Source organism: Rhipicephalus microplus, chromosome 5, assembly GCF_043290135.1.
Source record: "Rhipicephalus microplus isolate Deutch F79 chromosome 5, USDA_Rmic, whole genome shotgun sequence".
In the NCBI taxonomy this organism is placed as follows: domain Eukaryota; kingdom Metazoa; phylum Arthropoda; class Arachnida; order Ixodida; family Ixodidae; genus Rhipicephalus; species Rhipicephalus microplus.
This window is the reverse complement of record NC_134704.1, coordinates 169,432,725-169,450,494: the sequence shown is the minus strand read 5'-3', so window position 1 is coordinate 169,450,494 and position 17,770 is coordinate 169,432,725. Positions and strand designations below refer to the sequence as shown.

General features: G+C 51.0%; 2 protein-coding genes across 2 annotated transcripts in view; one reads left to right on the top strand and one right to left on the bottom strand.

Moving 5' to 3' along the window:
- Positions 1–1,335: 1,335 nt before the first annotated feature.
- Positions 1,336–3,300, top strand: LOC142817434 (uncharacterized). Its single transcript, XM_075894453.1, has 3 exons — positions 1,336–1,566; positions 2,225–2,328; positions 2,938–3,300. Exons 2-3 carry the CDS (start codon positions 2,272–2,274, stop codon positions 3,193–3,195), a joined length of 315 nt encoding a protein of 104 aa, XP_075750568.1. The 5' UTR covers positions 1,336–1,566; positions 2,225–2,271; the 3' UTR covers positions 3,196–3,300.
- Positions 3,301–3,319: 19 nt separating this feature from the next.
- LOC142817597 (uncharacterized) overlaps positions 3,320–17,770 on the bottom strand; it is a 107,918-nt gene continuing 93,467 nt past the window's right edge. The window contains 3 exon segments of the mRNA XM_075894654.1: positions 3,320–3,627; positions 3,630–3,895; positions 4,497–4,798. Coding sequence (XP_075750769.1) covers positions 3,320–3,627; positions 3,630–3,895; positions 4,497–4,798 — 876 coding nt within the window.

Below are 17,770 nucleotides of genomic sequence, written 5' to 3'. Positions count from 1 at the left end.
CATGAATTTCTGTTATTACGCGTATTTATGAGATTGTATTGTACTGTATGTTTTCCTCACCATATGCCTCTCACGGGGCTTGTAAGGTATAATGAAATAAATATATACAAAGATATACTGCAGAGACAAAATAAAACTGAAAGAAATAAACCACTGCATGTTTCGCTTTGAAATAGGCATTAGAACGCTGCACCTGCATGTAAAAATAATTGTAAGCACTGCACAAAGCAAGATAGTGAATTTTAGGTGTACAATGAAATCATTTAACCCATATCAGTGTGGCTTGTCGATCATTCTTAAGTGCCCTGCTGTTACATCGGATATAAACTTGTGACCAATGATGATTATGATTATGGATCTATGGTCAATAAACTGACAAGATGCTTCTTTTATATTTGTTCAATACTGTAAGTCACCATTTGCAACAATATGTTTTTGTGTGCACTTCACCTTGGCCTCACATGATGAGTTTAGAGCTGCATTGGGATAGTCTCTGAATAGCGTGTTCTATATTAGCCCTACATCTGCAGAAAAAACGATTGTCATTAAACTACCGCTGGATTCAACTATAAAAACGGCGGTCTGAACACTATACAGGGTATAGTGTTCAGACCACCATTTTCGGCAGCTAAAATTATCGGTGCTGTACCGTCGTGTTTCTGTTTTTTTTTTGTAGTGAAATAACCCGCTTAGAGATTTTCTTGCATGCCGCATCAACAATTATAACAATGAATTCTCGCTTTTGGGTTTTCATATGAAAACATTATCCTTGAAAGTAATGTTCGAAAGCAATGGTAATCCTTCAAACAGAAGAAAACCAGCAGATTCAGCTACTAAATTCGCGTCTCCAACTTCAACGCCACCGAGCACCCTCTATACCCCTGTCACACGGGCACTTAAATGTCTTTTAAGTAAGCGGTCTTTTTCCGAAAAGGAGTTCCTGACAGCAGACACACGGCACAGAGCGAACTCCTTTTCAGAAGCAGTCTTTTTCGTAAGCGGAGTTCGTCGATCTCTTTTACGGCTCCGAATGAGTAGCCTAGAAACCAGTGGGCGCCAGCAATTTTCCAGTAGTGGTAAAAAAAAAAAGAGCGAATGCTTAATTTTCTGTCACCAAAACTCTTCGTGAAAAAAAATTTATATCCTGCAGAAGGTGAAATGAACTCTTTTAATGGTTATTTCCTTTTCTACTCTCGTAAGCAGCTACAACGCGTCGGCAATATCACGTGGTGACGCTCGGTCTCGCATCGCGCCATTTAGCACAAGCGAGGAAAGCGTGGCGGTCGTGTGTTGGCCCGTCATTCAAGTGGCCCGAGTCCGAGCGTTTATGGCCAACTCCGCAGATCAAGCAGCCGGCGCCCCACGGAAAAGGCAGCGTCTGCAATGGTCGGAAGCAGACACGTGGAGCCTAATCAGACTCTTGAAGGACAACCTGCAATCGTTGCGAGCGCAGAAGCACAACGGCGAGGTGTACGCCAGCATCGCGGCTGCGCTCACAAGTGCGGGTGTCTCCCGCACGAAGGACCAAGTGCACACGAAAATAGAAAATCTGACGCAAACCTACAGGTGAGGCAAATTATTTGAGTAAGCTTGACGCATCTTAGCGGCATGTAAGCGTGAGGAGAGAAGTGGGACGACAACAGCGATCATGGGAAAAATGATTTTTTATTGTATTGCAGGTATATTATCGAATGTTTCCAGTAAGCTTACTGGCTATTTGAGCAGCAGAATTTTATCGCGAGCCGGTAAAGCGTATTCGGCATGGGAAACGTCCGAACAATCTTTTCGAAACGACGCCCCACCGTAGGCAATACGCTGAACGCCAAGTGAATGGCCACGTTTGGAAGCATGCTTATCGCGCGTTTTAGCCGCACACAAAGTTTCTTTTCAGAAATTTGCAGTGGGATTGCTTTACAATGACGCAATGTTGCAGTTACGCATGTTTAAGTACAAACGTCAAGAAACGCGTCTTTGTTACTTGTTAAGCTCGCAAACTTGTCATGTAACAAGAAGGAAATACGCACTTGATGTGGCGCAGGTTAAACAATTCGCTTCTTTCTATTTCCGCCGCGCGATTGTACATTTTGCATGTACCAGTGGTTTTCTCGGCGCGCAGTTGCCAGTCTTGTAACATCTGTTTAATCATTTATTTTCGTATTCGTCAGGAAATACCTTAAAGAAAAGACAAATGGCTCGTCCCCACCAAACTGGCCCTTTTTTGCAGAAATCCATAGGTTTCTTGGAAGCCTGCCCGTCATCGACCCCTCTTTAATGGAGGAGGCTGGGATCAGCTCGAGCCCAGCAAGCAGCAGTCCCTCAGTTGAGGAAGTAAGTAACTTCTAGTGGCAGCTACATTCCTCATGCAAGCAAGTAGCAGCGTTAAGTGCAGTGGCAGTGGCTTTTTTGTTTCTTGAAGCTGTAACCCACTCTTTGTACCAGTGTAGCACAGTGTGCACCACGTTGGTGCTTCTGTTTGCCTTTAGCCATCTTCTCCGAGATATTGTCGCTGTAGTGTTCTAAATAAACCAACAAAGAAATATATTTTCAGAAAGCATTTTTTTGCGTTTAGTCAGCCACATCACCACAATAAAGTACTATTTACCATGACATGGTGGCACAAACCAGAACAAATATAACAGGAACAGTCATAGGAGTACAATATGGGACGAATACTGCAGTGGCTGAAATACATCTGCACTCACATTGCCATTTCGGCGTCACAGAGCTTTTAGAACCTTTAACTAGTCCTTAGGGTAAACGTAATGGTTAAGCGATTCGTGTGGGAGTCAGCATTGTAACACAAAAAGCAATCTTGTTGACATTTCCTTCTCTACGTGACATTTACATCACTCAGACGTAAAGTACACAATTGTTAATGGCTATTTCGCATGCGAAAATGTGCAATCACCACATTTCTCTCATTTTCTTGAAATGCAGCTCATCTCTGGCACGGTGGCCGGATCGTCAAGTGACGATACGGAAGTAGATCCACCCGAATTCACACGGGCTTCATCAGCACCTCAGCAGCCAGGCAACATTCAAGACTTTGTCACCAGGCGCAGTAACAGCTCAAGCGACAGTGGAGATGGCGCCCGCAGAAAACGGAGGAAATACACAGGTGCCGAAATCAAGGAGAAGATGCTGAATGAGCAGTGGCTCTTAAGGAAGCAATTTGAAGCCGCCCATAAAGAATAGATTGAAATTTGCACCAAAACATTAAAGCTGCAGGAGAAACTTGTGGATGCAATGGTTGAATTTTTTAATAAAAAGTGACGCGATATCCTGTACTCGTTCCGGCGATTCTTGTGATTGGTGCGTTTTAGTTCACTTGACTGTAGTAGTCCACAAGCGCGGCCCTTATGTCTGCTGCGTTTCCAACTTGGGCTTCGGTTGTGCATGATGGCTGCGGGAAGTCAACGTCTGACTGCTGCACCTCATTTAACCACTGCGGGTGGACATTGTCATTGAAGTGCTCAAAAATGTTGCTTAGCACGCAGCATGCCCGTATTACTAAGCGAGCATTGCCTACATGGCACTCCATCCTTTTTGCAGTGAAGCGGAACCTGGCCTTAAGCCTTCCAAATGCATTTTCAACGATTCTGGCTTAACCTAAATGATAGTTGAACTATTTTCACTTTCACTAATCTTCCCGCGGTGTCCAAACGGCTTTATCAGGCTGGGTGCCAATGAAAATGGTTGGTCACACAGAATTAGTGGTGGTACTACTGTCCCGGCTATGGTGGCAAGTGGAGCTTTAAAAAGGGGACCCTCAATAGCATTGGAGATTTGCGAATACCCAAACATGTGCGAGTCATGGCAGCATCCAGGTGCTCCAACGTTAATATACCTGAAGTGGTATCTGTGATCCACAAGTGCCAGCAAGATGATACTATACCTGCAAAAAAAAGAGCGTGGCACGTAAGGTGAATGCAGCGAAGTGCAATGGACACCAGATGTGTGTGCGTGTGTTTTCGTAGTTGTTACAGTCGTGCAGTTACCTTAAAGTACTATCACAAAAGCATGTATATTTGTGTACAGCTAAAGATCTGCTGCTTTCTGTGGTCATTATTAGAGCCAGCGATGTTTTTTTCGTGTAGCCTTGTCATATATCTTCAATAAAGTAGGTATTAGACATTCAGTTTTCTGCAGATGAACCGCTGATTTCTGTGACTGTTATGAGCATGTCGGAATTATCATTGCAAATGCATTCTGGCATCTTGATGCCGTTGCATTAAAAAGCTTACGTGAAAACTGCGTTTCTTGGCTTGCTCTAGTGCCTGTAAATTATGCGAGATGGTAGGAACCAAATTATGCGTTGACAAATGCACTTGGCATCGCTTTTTTTATTTTTTGCGATATGGACTTGCCCTTGCGGCAGAGCGAGGAGTGAACTATATAGCGTAACGAAAAAGTTGATTAGTGCTGTTTTCTAGGCACAATAAAATACGGTATAAATCAAGCTTTTTTACATTAGGAAGTTGTATTAGGCCACTTACCAGCCTTTGTAATTGTAGTAGTCTGTGGCATGCTCCTTAGGTGGCGAGATTGGAAAGTGGCATCCATCCAAGGCTCCGACGCCTTGGCGGAAACCGGGGACAGCCTCGAATTCCTGAATGTGCCTCACAATTTCCTCTGCGGTCACCATCTTGATCCACTCGTGTTCCAGTACAGCGACAACAGCCTCGCGAAACTGCCTGTATGAGGTATTTACAGTCGAGCGTCCAATGCCGAAGAGGTTGGCCACAGTCCTATCTTCGGCTGACGAGCACAGCTTGTATAGGGCATTGCCGACTCGCTTCTAAGGAGTGATGGCTTCACGCATGCTGATGCACTGTCTTTCGAGGTCACTGCGCAAGCTCTCCACAATGAAACGAAAGCTGGACGGGTACAATCGAAAAGATTGCTTGAAGTTCTGCTCATCGAGGTGAGGTACAGTTCCCTCGAACCACCTCTCGTTTCGTCTGAAGGCCCAGATCGATTCATCGCTGGCCTTCTCCGACAGCTCCAGTGCGCACAGCAAGGAATTGGTGAACAGCAGTTGCAGCTTGATCCTCTTGTCGACGGCTTTTGCAGCGTCTGCCTCGCTTTCCAGAGCGAAAAGGCAGGCCGTGAGGCTTGCGATCCTCGCTTTTTTTTTCTCGTACGGTCGCCCATGCGTGTCGAGAGCAGTCGAGAGCAACGAAAAACAAATACGGTAAATAAAAGCCCAGGTGTGCCAGACGGACTTGTGCATGTCGCTAGTTATGGGAATGCTTCCTTAACTAGTGCAACAAACTTTCACATTGGTGTTTCTTCATCTCTTATTCTTAAATTTATTTGAAGAAACGAGCAGTGCAACAAGTCTTTAATTTGTACATCGTGATACATCGTTTAATTTTCATTGCTTCTCTTTTAACTGCTAGCGCCACGCTTTCGCTAGCGTCTTCGAACGAAAACACTAAAAGGAGATCGTTGCTGCCGTGTGTCTGCGCCGCAACACCATTTTGTTAAAATCTTTCAACTTCGTAAAATACCGCTTACTTAAAAGACTTTTTGCGCGCCCGTGTGACACGGGTATTAGATTGAAGCTGTGCTATACCGCTAAGCTCCATGGCATTGCGCTAAAGCCGAATTTTTAAATCTGCCCATTGCACGGGCACGACTTCACAGCATCGAATATACGTTTATCTGTGATAATATTGCCGCGAACCATGCATTGGGTTTGTTTATTTGTGTTTTCTTTTTTCGGCCTGGCTTCGCCGGCCTGTGCTATCGCCGTTTTCACAGCGTTTCGAACAAACGCTATCGAACAACGCTTCAGGCGTTGTTCGATGAAAACAACGCTTCAAGCGTTGTTTGTTAGAGGCGCTGTTCGAACGAACAGCGTTTCTAACAAACGCTATCACGGCGTTCTCGATACAATTCGACTATTCGAGAAACCCTCGCGCCGAGGGATATAAATTTCCGCACAGAGGATGCCGCGTCATTCGATCGCCGACGCTCACTAGCGTGCCCGTCGTTTTGCCGGCACCTGCTTCGCCGCCTGTGTATTCTTTCAGTTGTTAGGGAAGCACAGGTTCGCTCCAATAAACTTGTTTTCCTTATAGACAACTGTGTCGTCCTTTGCTGCGTGACATCTGGCGGAGGTGCGGGGTAAATGAACCCTAAGCTATTGCCGAGCCGACAAGCAAGCCCAACACGACAAGCACGCCCAACTCGTGTCAGCCGCCGACAGCGAGGCCTTCAGCCAGAGTTTGGACTGCTCCCGGATAAAAAAGGAAAGAAGACGTAAAAACCACGATGATCAACGCAGGCACCATGACCAGCGCTACCAATCCTCCTGTCGTTCTGCAACAACCTCGTGAGCCCCCATCAATCCGAGGATCTCCTGGTGAAGACCCGGAAGAGTGGCTGGAGAAGCTGGAGCGCGTCCGCATCTTTAACAGGTGGGATGACGAAGAAACGCTTCGTCATGTCTTCTTCTATTTGGAGGATGCAGCTCGAACGTGGTTTGAGAACCATGAAGGCTCCCTAACCTACTGGACTGTCTTTAAGAGCGAATTCCTTAAAACATTCGCTACGTTTGTGCGGAAAGAACGAGCCGCCCTTTTGTTGGAGACGCGACTGCAACACCCTAACGAAGGTGTTGTACTGTTCGCTGAGGAGATGAAGATGCTGTTCCGGAGAGCTGACCCCGAAATGGCAGAAGAGAAGAAGGTGCGCTTTCTGATGCGGGGAGTTACACAAGAGCTCTTCGCTGGACTCATCCGCAACCCCCTAAGACCGTCGCTGAGTTCGTCACCGAGGCTTCGATGATCGAGAGGACCTTGGATATGCGTTCGCGGCAATACGATAGACCACTCAACACCCTTTCGGTGAACCCGGTAAACGCCCCTGAATTGGCGACGGAAGACTTGCGGGAGGCCATCCACGCCGTCGTTCGCGAGGAACTGAGGAAATTGTTCCCAGCAACGCCGCAGCCTCAAGTCGCCTCCCTCACTGACGTCGTCCGCGAGGAGGTTTAGCAAGCATTTGGGAATTCCACGCCGTCGGAAGCAACTTGCGAACCACAAGCGATGACCTACTCCGCTGCTGCTCGTCGACCCCGACCCGTCCCAACCCGTTATCAAGAGGCCCCGCCCTACCGTCGCCCAATGTCGCCCGCCCGACCCCCTGTAACCCGAAACCAGGCGCCCAGGAAGATCGAAGTGTGGCGAACGCCAGATAACCGTCTGCTGTGCTACCACTGCGGAGAGGCCGACCACGTCTACCGCCGCTGCCCGTACAAGAGGCTGGGTTTGCGTTATTTCTCCGTCGACGCACCCCGCCCGTGAGCCGGCCAGCGCCCATTTGAAATCAAAGAATACCTGTCGAACACCAGCCGTGGACCATCCCGTTTCAACCGTTCGCCGTCGCCCTACCCGTAACAATCCTCCAATCGTCGCAGCAATGCTGACTTCGCCCGTGGAAGGTCCCCCAGTCCACAAGGGGGAAACCAAAAGCAGTGTTAAGGCGTTTATTAGCCGGCAACGAGCGAGAATATGCAATGGCGACAGTCACAGCAAAGCACGGGCTCCCAGCGCGAGCGGCGTCCTTGTTGGGTAGCCCCACTAGAAGGTACGCAAGAGTTCGACCCATTTCATAGTTCGGAGGCTTCGCTACAATTACCCCGGGGTCGAAGAGGGAGCCGCCTGGCGACCTAACAGCTTGTTATTATTAGCGGGTCATAATAAGCCTTCAGGCGCTCCACGTTGACGATGTCTCGCCCACGGCGGCGCATGTCCGAAGATTGTTCAACGGGTTCGATCAGATAGTTGACGGGTGAGGTGCGCTCGATGACACGGTAGGGGCCTTCGTATTTGGGACGTAGTTTGGAAGAGGGGCCAGCGGCAGAGGTTGGGGTCGAGAGCCATACAAGCGCACCAGGAAGGAACATGGGCTCAGAATTGGTGGAGCCATCACGGATACTCTTCTGCCGCTCTTGATCTTGCGTCGTAAAAGTCTTGGCAAGCTCGCGACACTCTTCAGCAAGCCTGGCTGTCTCGGAAATAGGTGTACACTCAGATGGATCCGGCGTGTACGGGAGTATCGTGTCCATGGTGTGCGACGGGTGCCTTCCGTACAGCAAGTAGAAAGGTGAAAAACCAGTCGTGCTCTGAGGGGCGGTGTTGTAGGCGTAGGTGACGAAGGGCAGTATATTATCCCAATTAGTGTGGTTGGCAGCGACGTACATAGAAAGCATGTCGCCGAGGGTGCTGTTAAAGCGTTCGGTGAGGCCATTCGTCTGTGGGTGGTAAGCAGTAGTTTTGCGGTGGACAGAATGGCACTCCGTCAGAATGGCTTCGACGACTTCCGACAAGAAGACACGGCCTCGATCGCTGAGAAGCTCTTGGGGTGGTCCGTGGCGCAGTATAAATCGATGCAGCAGGAAGGACGCAACATCGCGCGCAGCAGCCGCAGTGAGAGCGGCGGTTTCGGCGTATCGCGTTAAATGGTCAACGGCAACGATGGCCCAGCGGTTACCAGCCGACGTCAGAGGAAGTGGTCCATACAAATCGATACCTACGCGCCCAAAGGGACGGTCAGGGCAAAGTAACGGTTGTAGACTGGCGTGCGACATGTGGGCTGACGGTTTACGGCGTTGGCAAGTGAGGCAAGAGCGAACGAACTGCTGCACATAGCGGTACATCCCGCGCCAGAAGTAGCGTTGTCGAATGCGATGGTAGGTTTTGAATACCCCAGAGTGCGCGCATTGCGGATCAGAATGGAATGATTCACATATCTCTGACCGCAGACTGCGGGGTATCACGAGTAACCACTGCCGGCCGTCGGCGTCGTAATTGCGTCGGTGTAGGAGGCCGTCACGAATGGCGAAATGGTGAGCTTGACGACGCAATGCACGCGTGGATGGCGTTGCGGATGGGTCAGAGAGCATGTCGATGAGCGGGCCGATCCAATTATCCTTTCGCTGTTCGGTAGCGATGATGTCAACATCAATGGCAGAAACAGCAGCCGAGGATACTGAGCAGAGCACATCACCTTCAGGCAGAGGGGAGCGCGAGAGGGCTTCGGCGTCAGCATGGTGGCGTCCGTTGCGGTACAGCACGCGGATATCGTAGTCTTGTAAGCGAAGAGCCCAACGGGCGAGACGGCCTGAGGGATCCTTCAATGTTGAAAGCCAGCATAGTGCATGATGGTCGGTGACGACATCGAATGGGCGACCATACAAATAAGGTCGAAACTTTGTAAGAGCCCAGACGATCGCCAGGCACTCTTTCTCCGTGACGGTGTAGTTTTTCTCGGCTCTCGTGAGCGTACGGCTTGCATATGCTACGACATATTCAGGGAATCCGGGTTTTCGCTGCGCCAGGACAGCGCCGAGGCCTACTCCGCTGGCGTCCGTGTGCACCTCCGTTGGGGCTGTAGGGTCGTAGTGGCGTAGAATGGGAGGCGACGTCAACAAATGGCGGAGCTTCGCGAACGCGTCGTCGCACTCGGATGACCACGAATTGAAGGGCCCGTTGCTTCCAAGGAGCTTCGTCAGCGGTGATATGATCGTGGCGAAATTTCGTATGAAGCGTCGGAAGTATGAGCACAGGCCCACGAAACTACGCAGTTCTTTGACAGATGCAGGTTTGGGGAATTCGGCCACGGCCTGAAGCTTGGCAGGATCAGGAAGAATGCCGTCTTTGGACACGACGTACCCCAGTATGGTGAGTTGCCGTGCTGCAAAGCGGCACTTTTTCAGATTTAGTTGTAAGCCGGCATTGCTCACACGTGCGAAAACTTCTTTCAGACGTTGGAGATGCGTGGAGAAATCCGGAGCGAAGACAATGACATCGTCGAGGTAACACAAGCACGTGTACCATTTCAGGTTGCGCAGAATGGTGTCCATCATGCGCTCAAAGGTCGCAGGTGCACTACATAGACCAAACGGCATGACGTTAAACTCGTACAAGCCGTCTGGCGTGACGAAGGCGGTCTTTGGTCGAGCGTCGTCAGCCATGGGTACTTGCCAGTACCCCGAGCGCAGATCGAGAGAAGAAAAAAAATCGGCTCCATGAAGGCTGTCAATCGCGTCATCGATGCGTGGCAGTGGATAAACATCCTTGCGAGTGATCTTATTGAGCCGTCTGTAGTCTACACAGAACCGCACAGAACCGTCTTTCTTCGCAACAAGAACAACAGGAGACGCCCATGGACTGTCGGAGGGCCGAATAACGTCGCGTCGGAGCATATCGTCAACCTGATCATTAATTACTCGACGTTCAGCAGGCGACACGCGATATGGACGTTGCCGTAAAGGTGGATGGTCACCAGTGTCGATGCGATGCGTAACAACGGACGTGCGACCGAGAGAACTTCGCCCGACATCGAAAGAAGAACGATATTGTTGTAACAGGTCCAGAAGTTGGGAACGCTGTACGGCCGTAAGGTTGTCAGCGATGGAAGAACGATATTGTTGTAACAGGTCCAGAAGTTGGGAACGCTGTACGGCCGTAAGGTTGTCAGCGATGGAGGAGCCAAATACATCAGCAGACGACGAATCAGAAATGGAAACAGCATTGATGGTACACGACCTGGGAGCGCGCGTGTCATCGGGTACGTCCAGGACTTGTGCGTCGTCGACTGGTTCCACTCTGCCGAGACATTCCCCTCGAAGCAAGGTAACAGCGTACGGGAACGGGTTGGTTACAAAAATAGCAGTGTTGCCCTGGTTGACCTGCACGGTCGCGAAAGGTACTAGCAACCCTTTCCTGCTGCAAGCGCGGTCAGATGGCGAAACAAGTCCAATGGTGTCGGAGAGACCAGCGCAGTAGACAGACACAGCCGTCGTCGAGTTTGGAGGCACTGTTGTATCGTCTCTCGTTAGAATCTTGCTCAGTGTCGGGGGACTGTCTTCTGGCGTCAAATGCGAGAAGGGTGAGAGCTCAATTTCGGCAGCGGCACAATGGATGACGGTGTCATGGCGGGAGAGAAAGTCCCATCCCAGGATGACGTCATGAGAGCATGCCTGAATGACGATGAACTGGGCGACATACAGAACGTCCTGGATGACAACGCGAGCTGTGCACCCTGCTGTAGGATGAATCCGGTGCAAACTCGCAGTACGAAGGGATAACCCAGAAAGTGGCGTCGTCACTTTTCGAAGTAAGCGGCAGAGTTTTTCGTCCATAACTGATACGGCAGCTCCAGTGTCAATAAGAGCCGAAGCACAAACACCGTCCACAAGCACGCCAATGACATTCGAGGGGCTGCTCTGAGGGCTTTCACATTGCGATAGCGTCGCAGTCCTTGCCTCAGGGACTGCGACGACTAGTTTTCCCGCTCATGAGATGCCGCACTTGGCCGCATGGGAGACAGGGAACGGCGTCGTGGAGACGGTGATCTTCGAGACGGACCTGGGCGAGATCGAGGGGGCATAGACGGCGGTTCTTCGCGATAAGGACGGCTGAGTTGGCCAGCAACAGGTGAAGAAATTGGAGCCGGCTGTACGCGATGGCAATAACGGGCCACGTGACCGGCGTAACCGCAGGCAAAGCAGATGGGCCGGTTGTCGGGTGTGCGCCATCTGTTCACCGGGGTAGGTCTCACCCATGTCGCAAGGGCTGATGGACGGAACGGTGGCTGCATGGTGGACTGAAGCTGAGGCTGAGGAGTTACGTCAACATACGTAGTGGGCATACCCGCTGCAACGGACGGAGGTCGTGCAGCAGCTTCAGCGTAGGTCAGAGGGGCGGGTGCTTGAACGACTTGGGGTGGCCTGGCGACCACTTGCGCGTAACTCAGGGACGCAGGAGCCGGAGGCTGTTGGGGGTGGTAAGCAGGCATTACCTCCGCTATTTCCTGTTCAATCGCTCGGCGGATGGGAGGGAGAAGGGTAGTAGCCGATTGTTGAACAGCAGGTTGGTGGGAAAAGGGCAGGAGGGAGAACTGACGCGCGATTTCCTCACGGATAAAGGACTTCAGTTCTGCCATCAACGCCACTCTGTCACAACTGGCCTCCAAGCCAGCAAGCGTTGCAGCTCGTGGTGGGGAGCGTCGGGTCATCGAACGCTGCCGGCGGAGCTCCTCGTAGCTCTGGCACAGTGTGATGACCTCAGCCACCGTGCCGGGGTTTTTGGCGAGCAGCATCGTGAAGGCATCATCGTCGATGCCTTTCATGATGTTTCGGATCTTGTCAGACTCGGACATGGTGTGATTGGATTTGTTGCATAGGTCCAGGACATCTTCAATATAGCTGGTGAATGACTCACCAGCCTCCTGAGCACGTTCACGCAAGCGCTGCTCGGCTTGCAGCTTGCGAACAGCAGGGCGGCCGAAGACGTTGACGATTGCGGTCTTGAAATCGGACCAGGTGGCAAAATCGGACGCGTGGTTGTTGTACCACAAACTGGCGACACCGCCAAGGTAAAACACCAAGTTTGTCAGCTTGCCGTCCTCGTCCCATTTGTTGGGGACGCTCACGCGGTCGTAAATGGCGAGCCAGTCCTCCACGTCAGTGCCATCAGCGCCAGTGAAGATGGGTGGATCGCGGATTCTGGGGACACCGCGACAAGGGGGTGGCATTGGAGGAGGCGTTTGCTGAGAAGCGTCTTGGTACATAGTAGATGGCAGGGTACGTGATCGTAGCTCCAAAGGCATAGACAGGGATCGCAGCACTCTCCACCAAATTGTTAAGGCGTTTATTAGCCGGCAACGAGCGAGAATATGCAATGGCGACAGTCACAGCAAAGCACGGGCTCCCAGCGCGAGCGGCGTCCTTGTTGGGTAGCCCCACTAGAAGGTACGCAAGAGTTCGACCCATTTCATAGTTCGGAGGCTTCGCTACAGCAGCAACTTCTGGAGGTGAAGTTGCACAACGGCGAGAAAATGAAAACCCTCCAACGACGCAAGACCATGATTCACGACATGCCCTCATCCCGACGACCCGACGACACCCTGACGAGACCCCCGAAAACGATGACAGCTACGCTGCGCGACGCGTACCCGAAATGACGAAGCCTGCCGCTGAGAAGACGATGATGACGACGCATAGTGCCCGACCATTAACACGCGCAAGCCGCGATACGACGCCCCGACGCACCCGAAATTCGAGGAAAGCGGCATCCGACGTCCAGTTGTCCATCGACGGCCTTGACGTAGTCGCCCTCATCGACACGGGAGCCGACTACTCGGTCATGACCGGGTCATTCGCGTCCAAGCTAAAGAAAGTAACGACCAGATGGGATGGTCCGCACATACGCACAGCAGGAGGCCACTTCGTGACCCCAAGTAGAATGTGCACATCGCGCGTCACCATAGACGGCACTACGTACCTTTCTGAGTTCGTCATTTTGCCTAACTGCTCCCGCGACGTCATTCTTTGAATGGACTTTTTGACGAACAATGGCGCAATAATTGATCTGCAGACCAGGTCGATAACGTTTTTTTCCGATTACTCCACGACACCGCAGCCGAACCTCGGACACCGTGCTGCTGTAAGGATCGCCGACTATCACGTCACCCTGCAACTTCGCGCAAGCTTGATGATCGCCGTCTAATGTGAAGGTGCTGCTCCTGACGTCGACGCTATCATGGAGACTGACCAAAGGTTGTTTCTAGACCGCGGTGTGTCTGTCGCAAGAGGCATTGCGCAATTTAAGCAATGCAGATCCCACGTTTTGGTCACCGATTTCACCGAGGAGTACCAGCATCTAAACAAGAGCGCTGCGATTGCGTTCCTCGAAGAAACGCAAGAAGCGAGTCAAGTGATCACGGTCGCTCCTTTGAACGCGCACGCGCAGATGTTTCCAGGCTGCCACATCCTTTCGACGTGAACCCGGCGTTGTCGCAAGAAAATCGGGACAGATTGCTGGAGTTACTCCGTCGCTACAGCGAGTGTTTTTCCTCAAACTCGAAGTTACGTCAGACACCTTTGGCGAAGCACCGGATAATAACCGAAGATGGAGCCCGTCCTACCAGACAGTCACCGTGCCGCGTTTCTTCACACGAGCGCGAAGCCATCTGGACTCAAGTAGATGACATGCTCAACGACGACATAATACAGCCATCGAAAAGTCCGTGGGCTGCGCCGGTTGTACTCGTGAAGAAAAAAGATGGCACTTTAAGATTCTGCGTTGACTACCAGAGACTAAACAAAATCACCAAAAAGGACGTGTACCCCCTGCCACGAATCGACGACGGCCTCGACCACCTCTGCCACGCTAAATACTTCTCATCCATGGATCTGAAGACCGGCTACTGGCAAATTGAAGTGGACGAGAGAGACCGAGAGAAGACTGCATTTATAACCCCGGACGGTCTATACGAGTTCAAGGTGACGCCGTTTGGGCTGTGCACGGTGCCCGCAACGTTTCAGAGAGTGATGGACACTGCTAGCAGGCCTGAAGTGGCACACTTGCCTCGTATACCTTGACGACGTTGTCGTATTCGCCCGGACTTTCGACGAACACCTTACAAGGTTGCAATCTGTACTCGAGGCCATTCGTACGTCGGGGTTAACGCTGAAGCCGGAGAAGTGCCGTTTCGCGTACGAGGAACTCAAGTTCTTGGGTCACGTCGTGAACGCCGCGGGAGTCCTACCTGACCCGGCAAAAACATCAGCCATTGCGAACTTCCCAAGGCCGAAAGATAAAAAGGGTGTGCGAAGGTTTCTCGGACTGTGCGCTTTCTACCGGCGCTTCGTCGCAAACTTCGCACGCAATGCAGAGCCACTCACGCGCCTGACGAAAAAAAGCACCCGTTTCAGCTGGAAAAACGACCAAGAAAAGGCATTCTGCGAGCTGCAACAACGCCTGCGAAACCCGCCCGTGCTCGCTCATTTCGACGAAAACGCCGAAACAGAAATGCACACGGACGCCAGTGATATTGGTTTGGGTGCCGTCCTCGTCCAAATGCAAAGCGGTTACGAAAAGGTAATCGCCTAAGCAAGCCGTGGTCTGTCGAAGGAGGAGAGAAACTACTTTGCCTCCGAAAAAGAGTGTCTGGCTATCATATGGGTCATTTCAAAATTTCGCCCATACGTCTATGGTAGACCGTTTAAGGTTGTGACAGACCATCATGCGCTATGTTGGCTCGCCAATTTGAAGGACCCCTCTGGCCGTCTTGGGCGGTGGAGCTTGCGCCTGCAAGAGTTTGACGTTACAATATTCTACAAATCCGGCAGGAAACACTCCGACGCCGACTGCCTGTCCCGCGCCCCCGTCGATCCACCACCACAAGACTCCGATGAAGACAGTGCGTTCTTCGGAGTCGTGTCAGAGAGCGACCTAGCTGCCCAGCAGCGTGCCGAGCCTGACCTCCGCGCCATGATCGACTACCTCGAAGGACGCAATGTCGCCGTGCCTAGGGCGTTCAAGCGCAACTTACCAGCATTCAGCCTCAACAACTCCATCCTAGTGAAGAAGAATTTCAACCCCGGAACGAGAACGAATTATCTACTTGTCATCCCCGCAGACCTTCGTGACGAAATTTTGGAAGCGTGCCACGACGACCCGTCTTCCGGACATCTCGGAACAGCTCGCACGATTACAAAAATCAAGGCGAAATACTACTGGCCCCGCATTACATTCGATGTCACCCACTACGTCCGCAGCTGCCGTGACTGCCAGCGACGAAAAATACCACCGACGAGACCAGCCGGACTTCTGCAGCCGATCGCCGTCCCAACGAGGCCCTTCCAACAGATCGGAATGGACCTTCTGGGCCCGTTCCCTACACCCCGATCCGCGAACAAATGGATTGTCGTAGCGACAGACTACATGACGCGCTACGCAGAGACCACCGCTCTTCCTAGGGGAACTGCACAAGAAGTTGCAAAGTTCTTTATTAACCAAATTGTGCTGCGACATGGAGCCCCTGAGGTCCTAATCACGGACCGCGGAACGAACTTCACTGCGGAGCTCATGCAAGGAATCTTACGCTACAGCAACACAGATCACCGAAGAATGACGGCGTACCACCCCTAAACGAATGGACTAACGGAATGGCGCAATAGAACAATCGCGAATATGCTGTCTATGTACGTCGACCGTGAACATAAGACGTGGGACGAAGTCCTCCCGTACGTCACGTTTGCGTACAACACGGCTATTCAAGAAACCACGCAGATGACACCGTTCGAGCTCGTCTACGGAAGACGGCCGACTACGATGCTCGACGCCATGCTTCCCCACGTAGAAGACGACGACATCTACGCCGACGTCCAAGGATACCTCCAACGTGCGGAGGAGGACCGCCAGCTCGCTCGAGCTCGTATAACGAACCAGCAACTGGTGGATGCCCGACGCTACAATCTCCGACGCCGAGACGCCGAGTACCATCCTGGAGATCGTGTGTGGGTTTGGACTCCCAATCGACGACGTGGACTCAGTGAGAAACTTCTACGACGCTATTTCGGACTCTACTAGATTCTACGACGTGTTGGCGAACTAACGTACGAAGTGATCCCCGATGGGGACTCCCGTACATCACGACGACGCACGCGGCCCGAAGTCGTCCATGTGGTTCGCTTAAAACCTTTCTACGGACCATGACGAACTTTTAATTTGTGTGGACTGTCCCTTATGTTAGCAGCGGGTCGATGCACTCTTAGAGGGGGCGTAATGCCGTGAACCATGCATTGGGTTTGTTTATTTGTGTTTTGTTTTTTCGGCCTGGCTGCGCCGGCCTGTGCTATCGCCGTTTTCACAGCATTTCGAACAAACGCTACCACAGCGTTTCAAACAAACGCTATCGAACAACGCTTCAGGCGTTGTTCGATGGAAACAACGCTTCAAGTGTTGTTTGTTAGAGGCGCTGTTCGAACGAACAGCGTTTCTAACAAACGCTATCACGGCGTTCTCGATACAATTCGACTATTCGAGAAACCCTCGCGCCGAGGGATATATATTCCCGCACAGCCGATGCCGCGTCATTCGATCGCCGACGCTCACTAGCGTGGCCGTCGTTTTGCCGGCCGCTGCTTCGCCGCCTGTGTATTCTTTCAGTTGTTAGGGGAGCACAGGTTCGCTCCAATAAAATTGTTTTTCTTATAGACAAATGTGTCGTCCTTGGCTGCGTGACAATATCTTAGATACATTTATGGTATCTTGTATATGTATCGCAATAAGTCTTGAAAGACGACTATCTTTATCTGTGTTTTCATTACATTCGATAATGGGTCGTGTATCTTAAGGTAATCCGATCGCAACACTCTACCATGTGAAAAAATAATCGCTGAAGGAACTCCGCTTCTCGGGTGGATTCTAGTGCCCTTAAGACACCTGGATAACACCAACGGCTGTCACAACTTTATCTTTTCCTCTCACTCCACCAGTCAGAGCAGGCGATCTCTGTCAGTGAAGCAGAGCAATTTGACAGAGGTCGCAAAGTCAAGACAGAAACTACGTCCACGTGCTTGACTTTGTGCACTTTGTTTACAATGTTTCTTCCCATGACACGTACCTTTATCCACATTTAAGTGCCGCGTACTACAATGGATGCGGTGATGACCACTCAAATTATAATGCCGCTTTCCGGCCTGAAACTTTATCTCCACCAGTACTGATGCTGCAGGCAATAGAACAAGAACTTACGTATCAGACGATATCTCGGCGTATCATGTCTCTTTCTTCCAGCTGTTTCCATTTAAAAGGCTCTTGAAAGAGTAATATGTTTATTGAAACAGGTGCGTTCTCAGTTTTCTTTTTTTGCATCCCAGCATTATGTAGTATTTTAACTGCTTATTTTTTGTCGTTCACTTGAATGCAATATGAAATTTGTAAAGTTCAGATACAATAAAGCCCTT

What these genes read in the sequence shown, in the direction of transcription:
- LOC142817434 (XM_075894453.1), top strand. Translation starts at nt 2,272, where the DNA reads ATGGAGGAGGCTGGGATCAGCTCGAGCCCAGCAAGCAGCAGTCCCTCA. An exon ending in GCAGTCCCTCAGTTGAGGAA is followed by an intron (nt 2,329 to 2,937) that starts GTAAGTAACTTC and finishes CTTGAAATGCAG; the next exon opens with CTCATCTCTGGCACGGTGGC.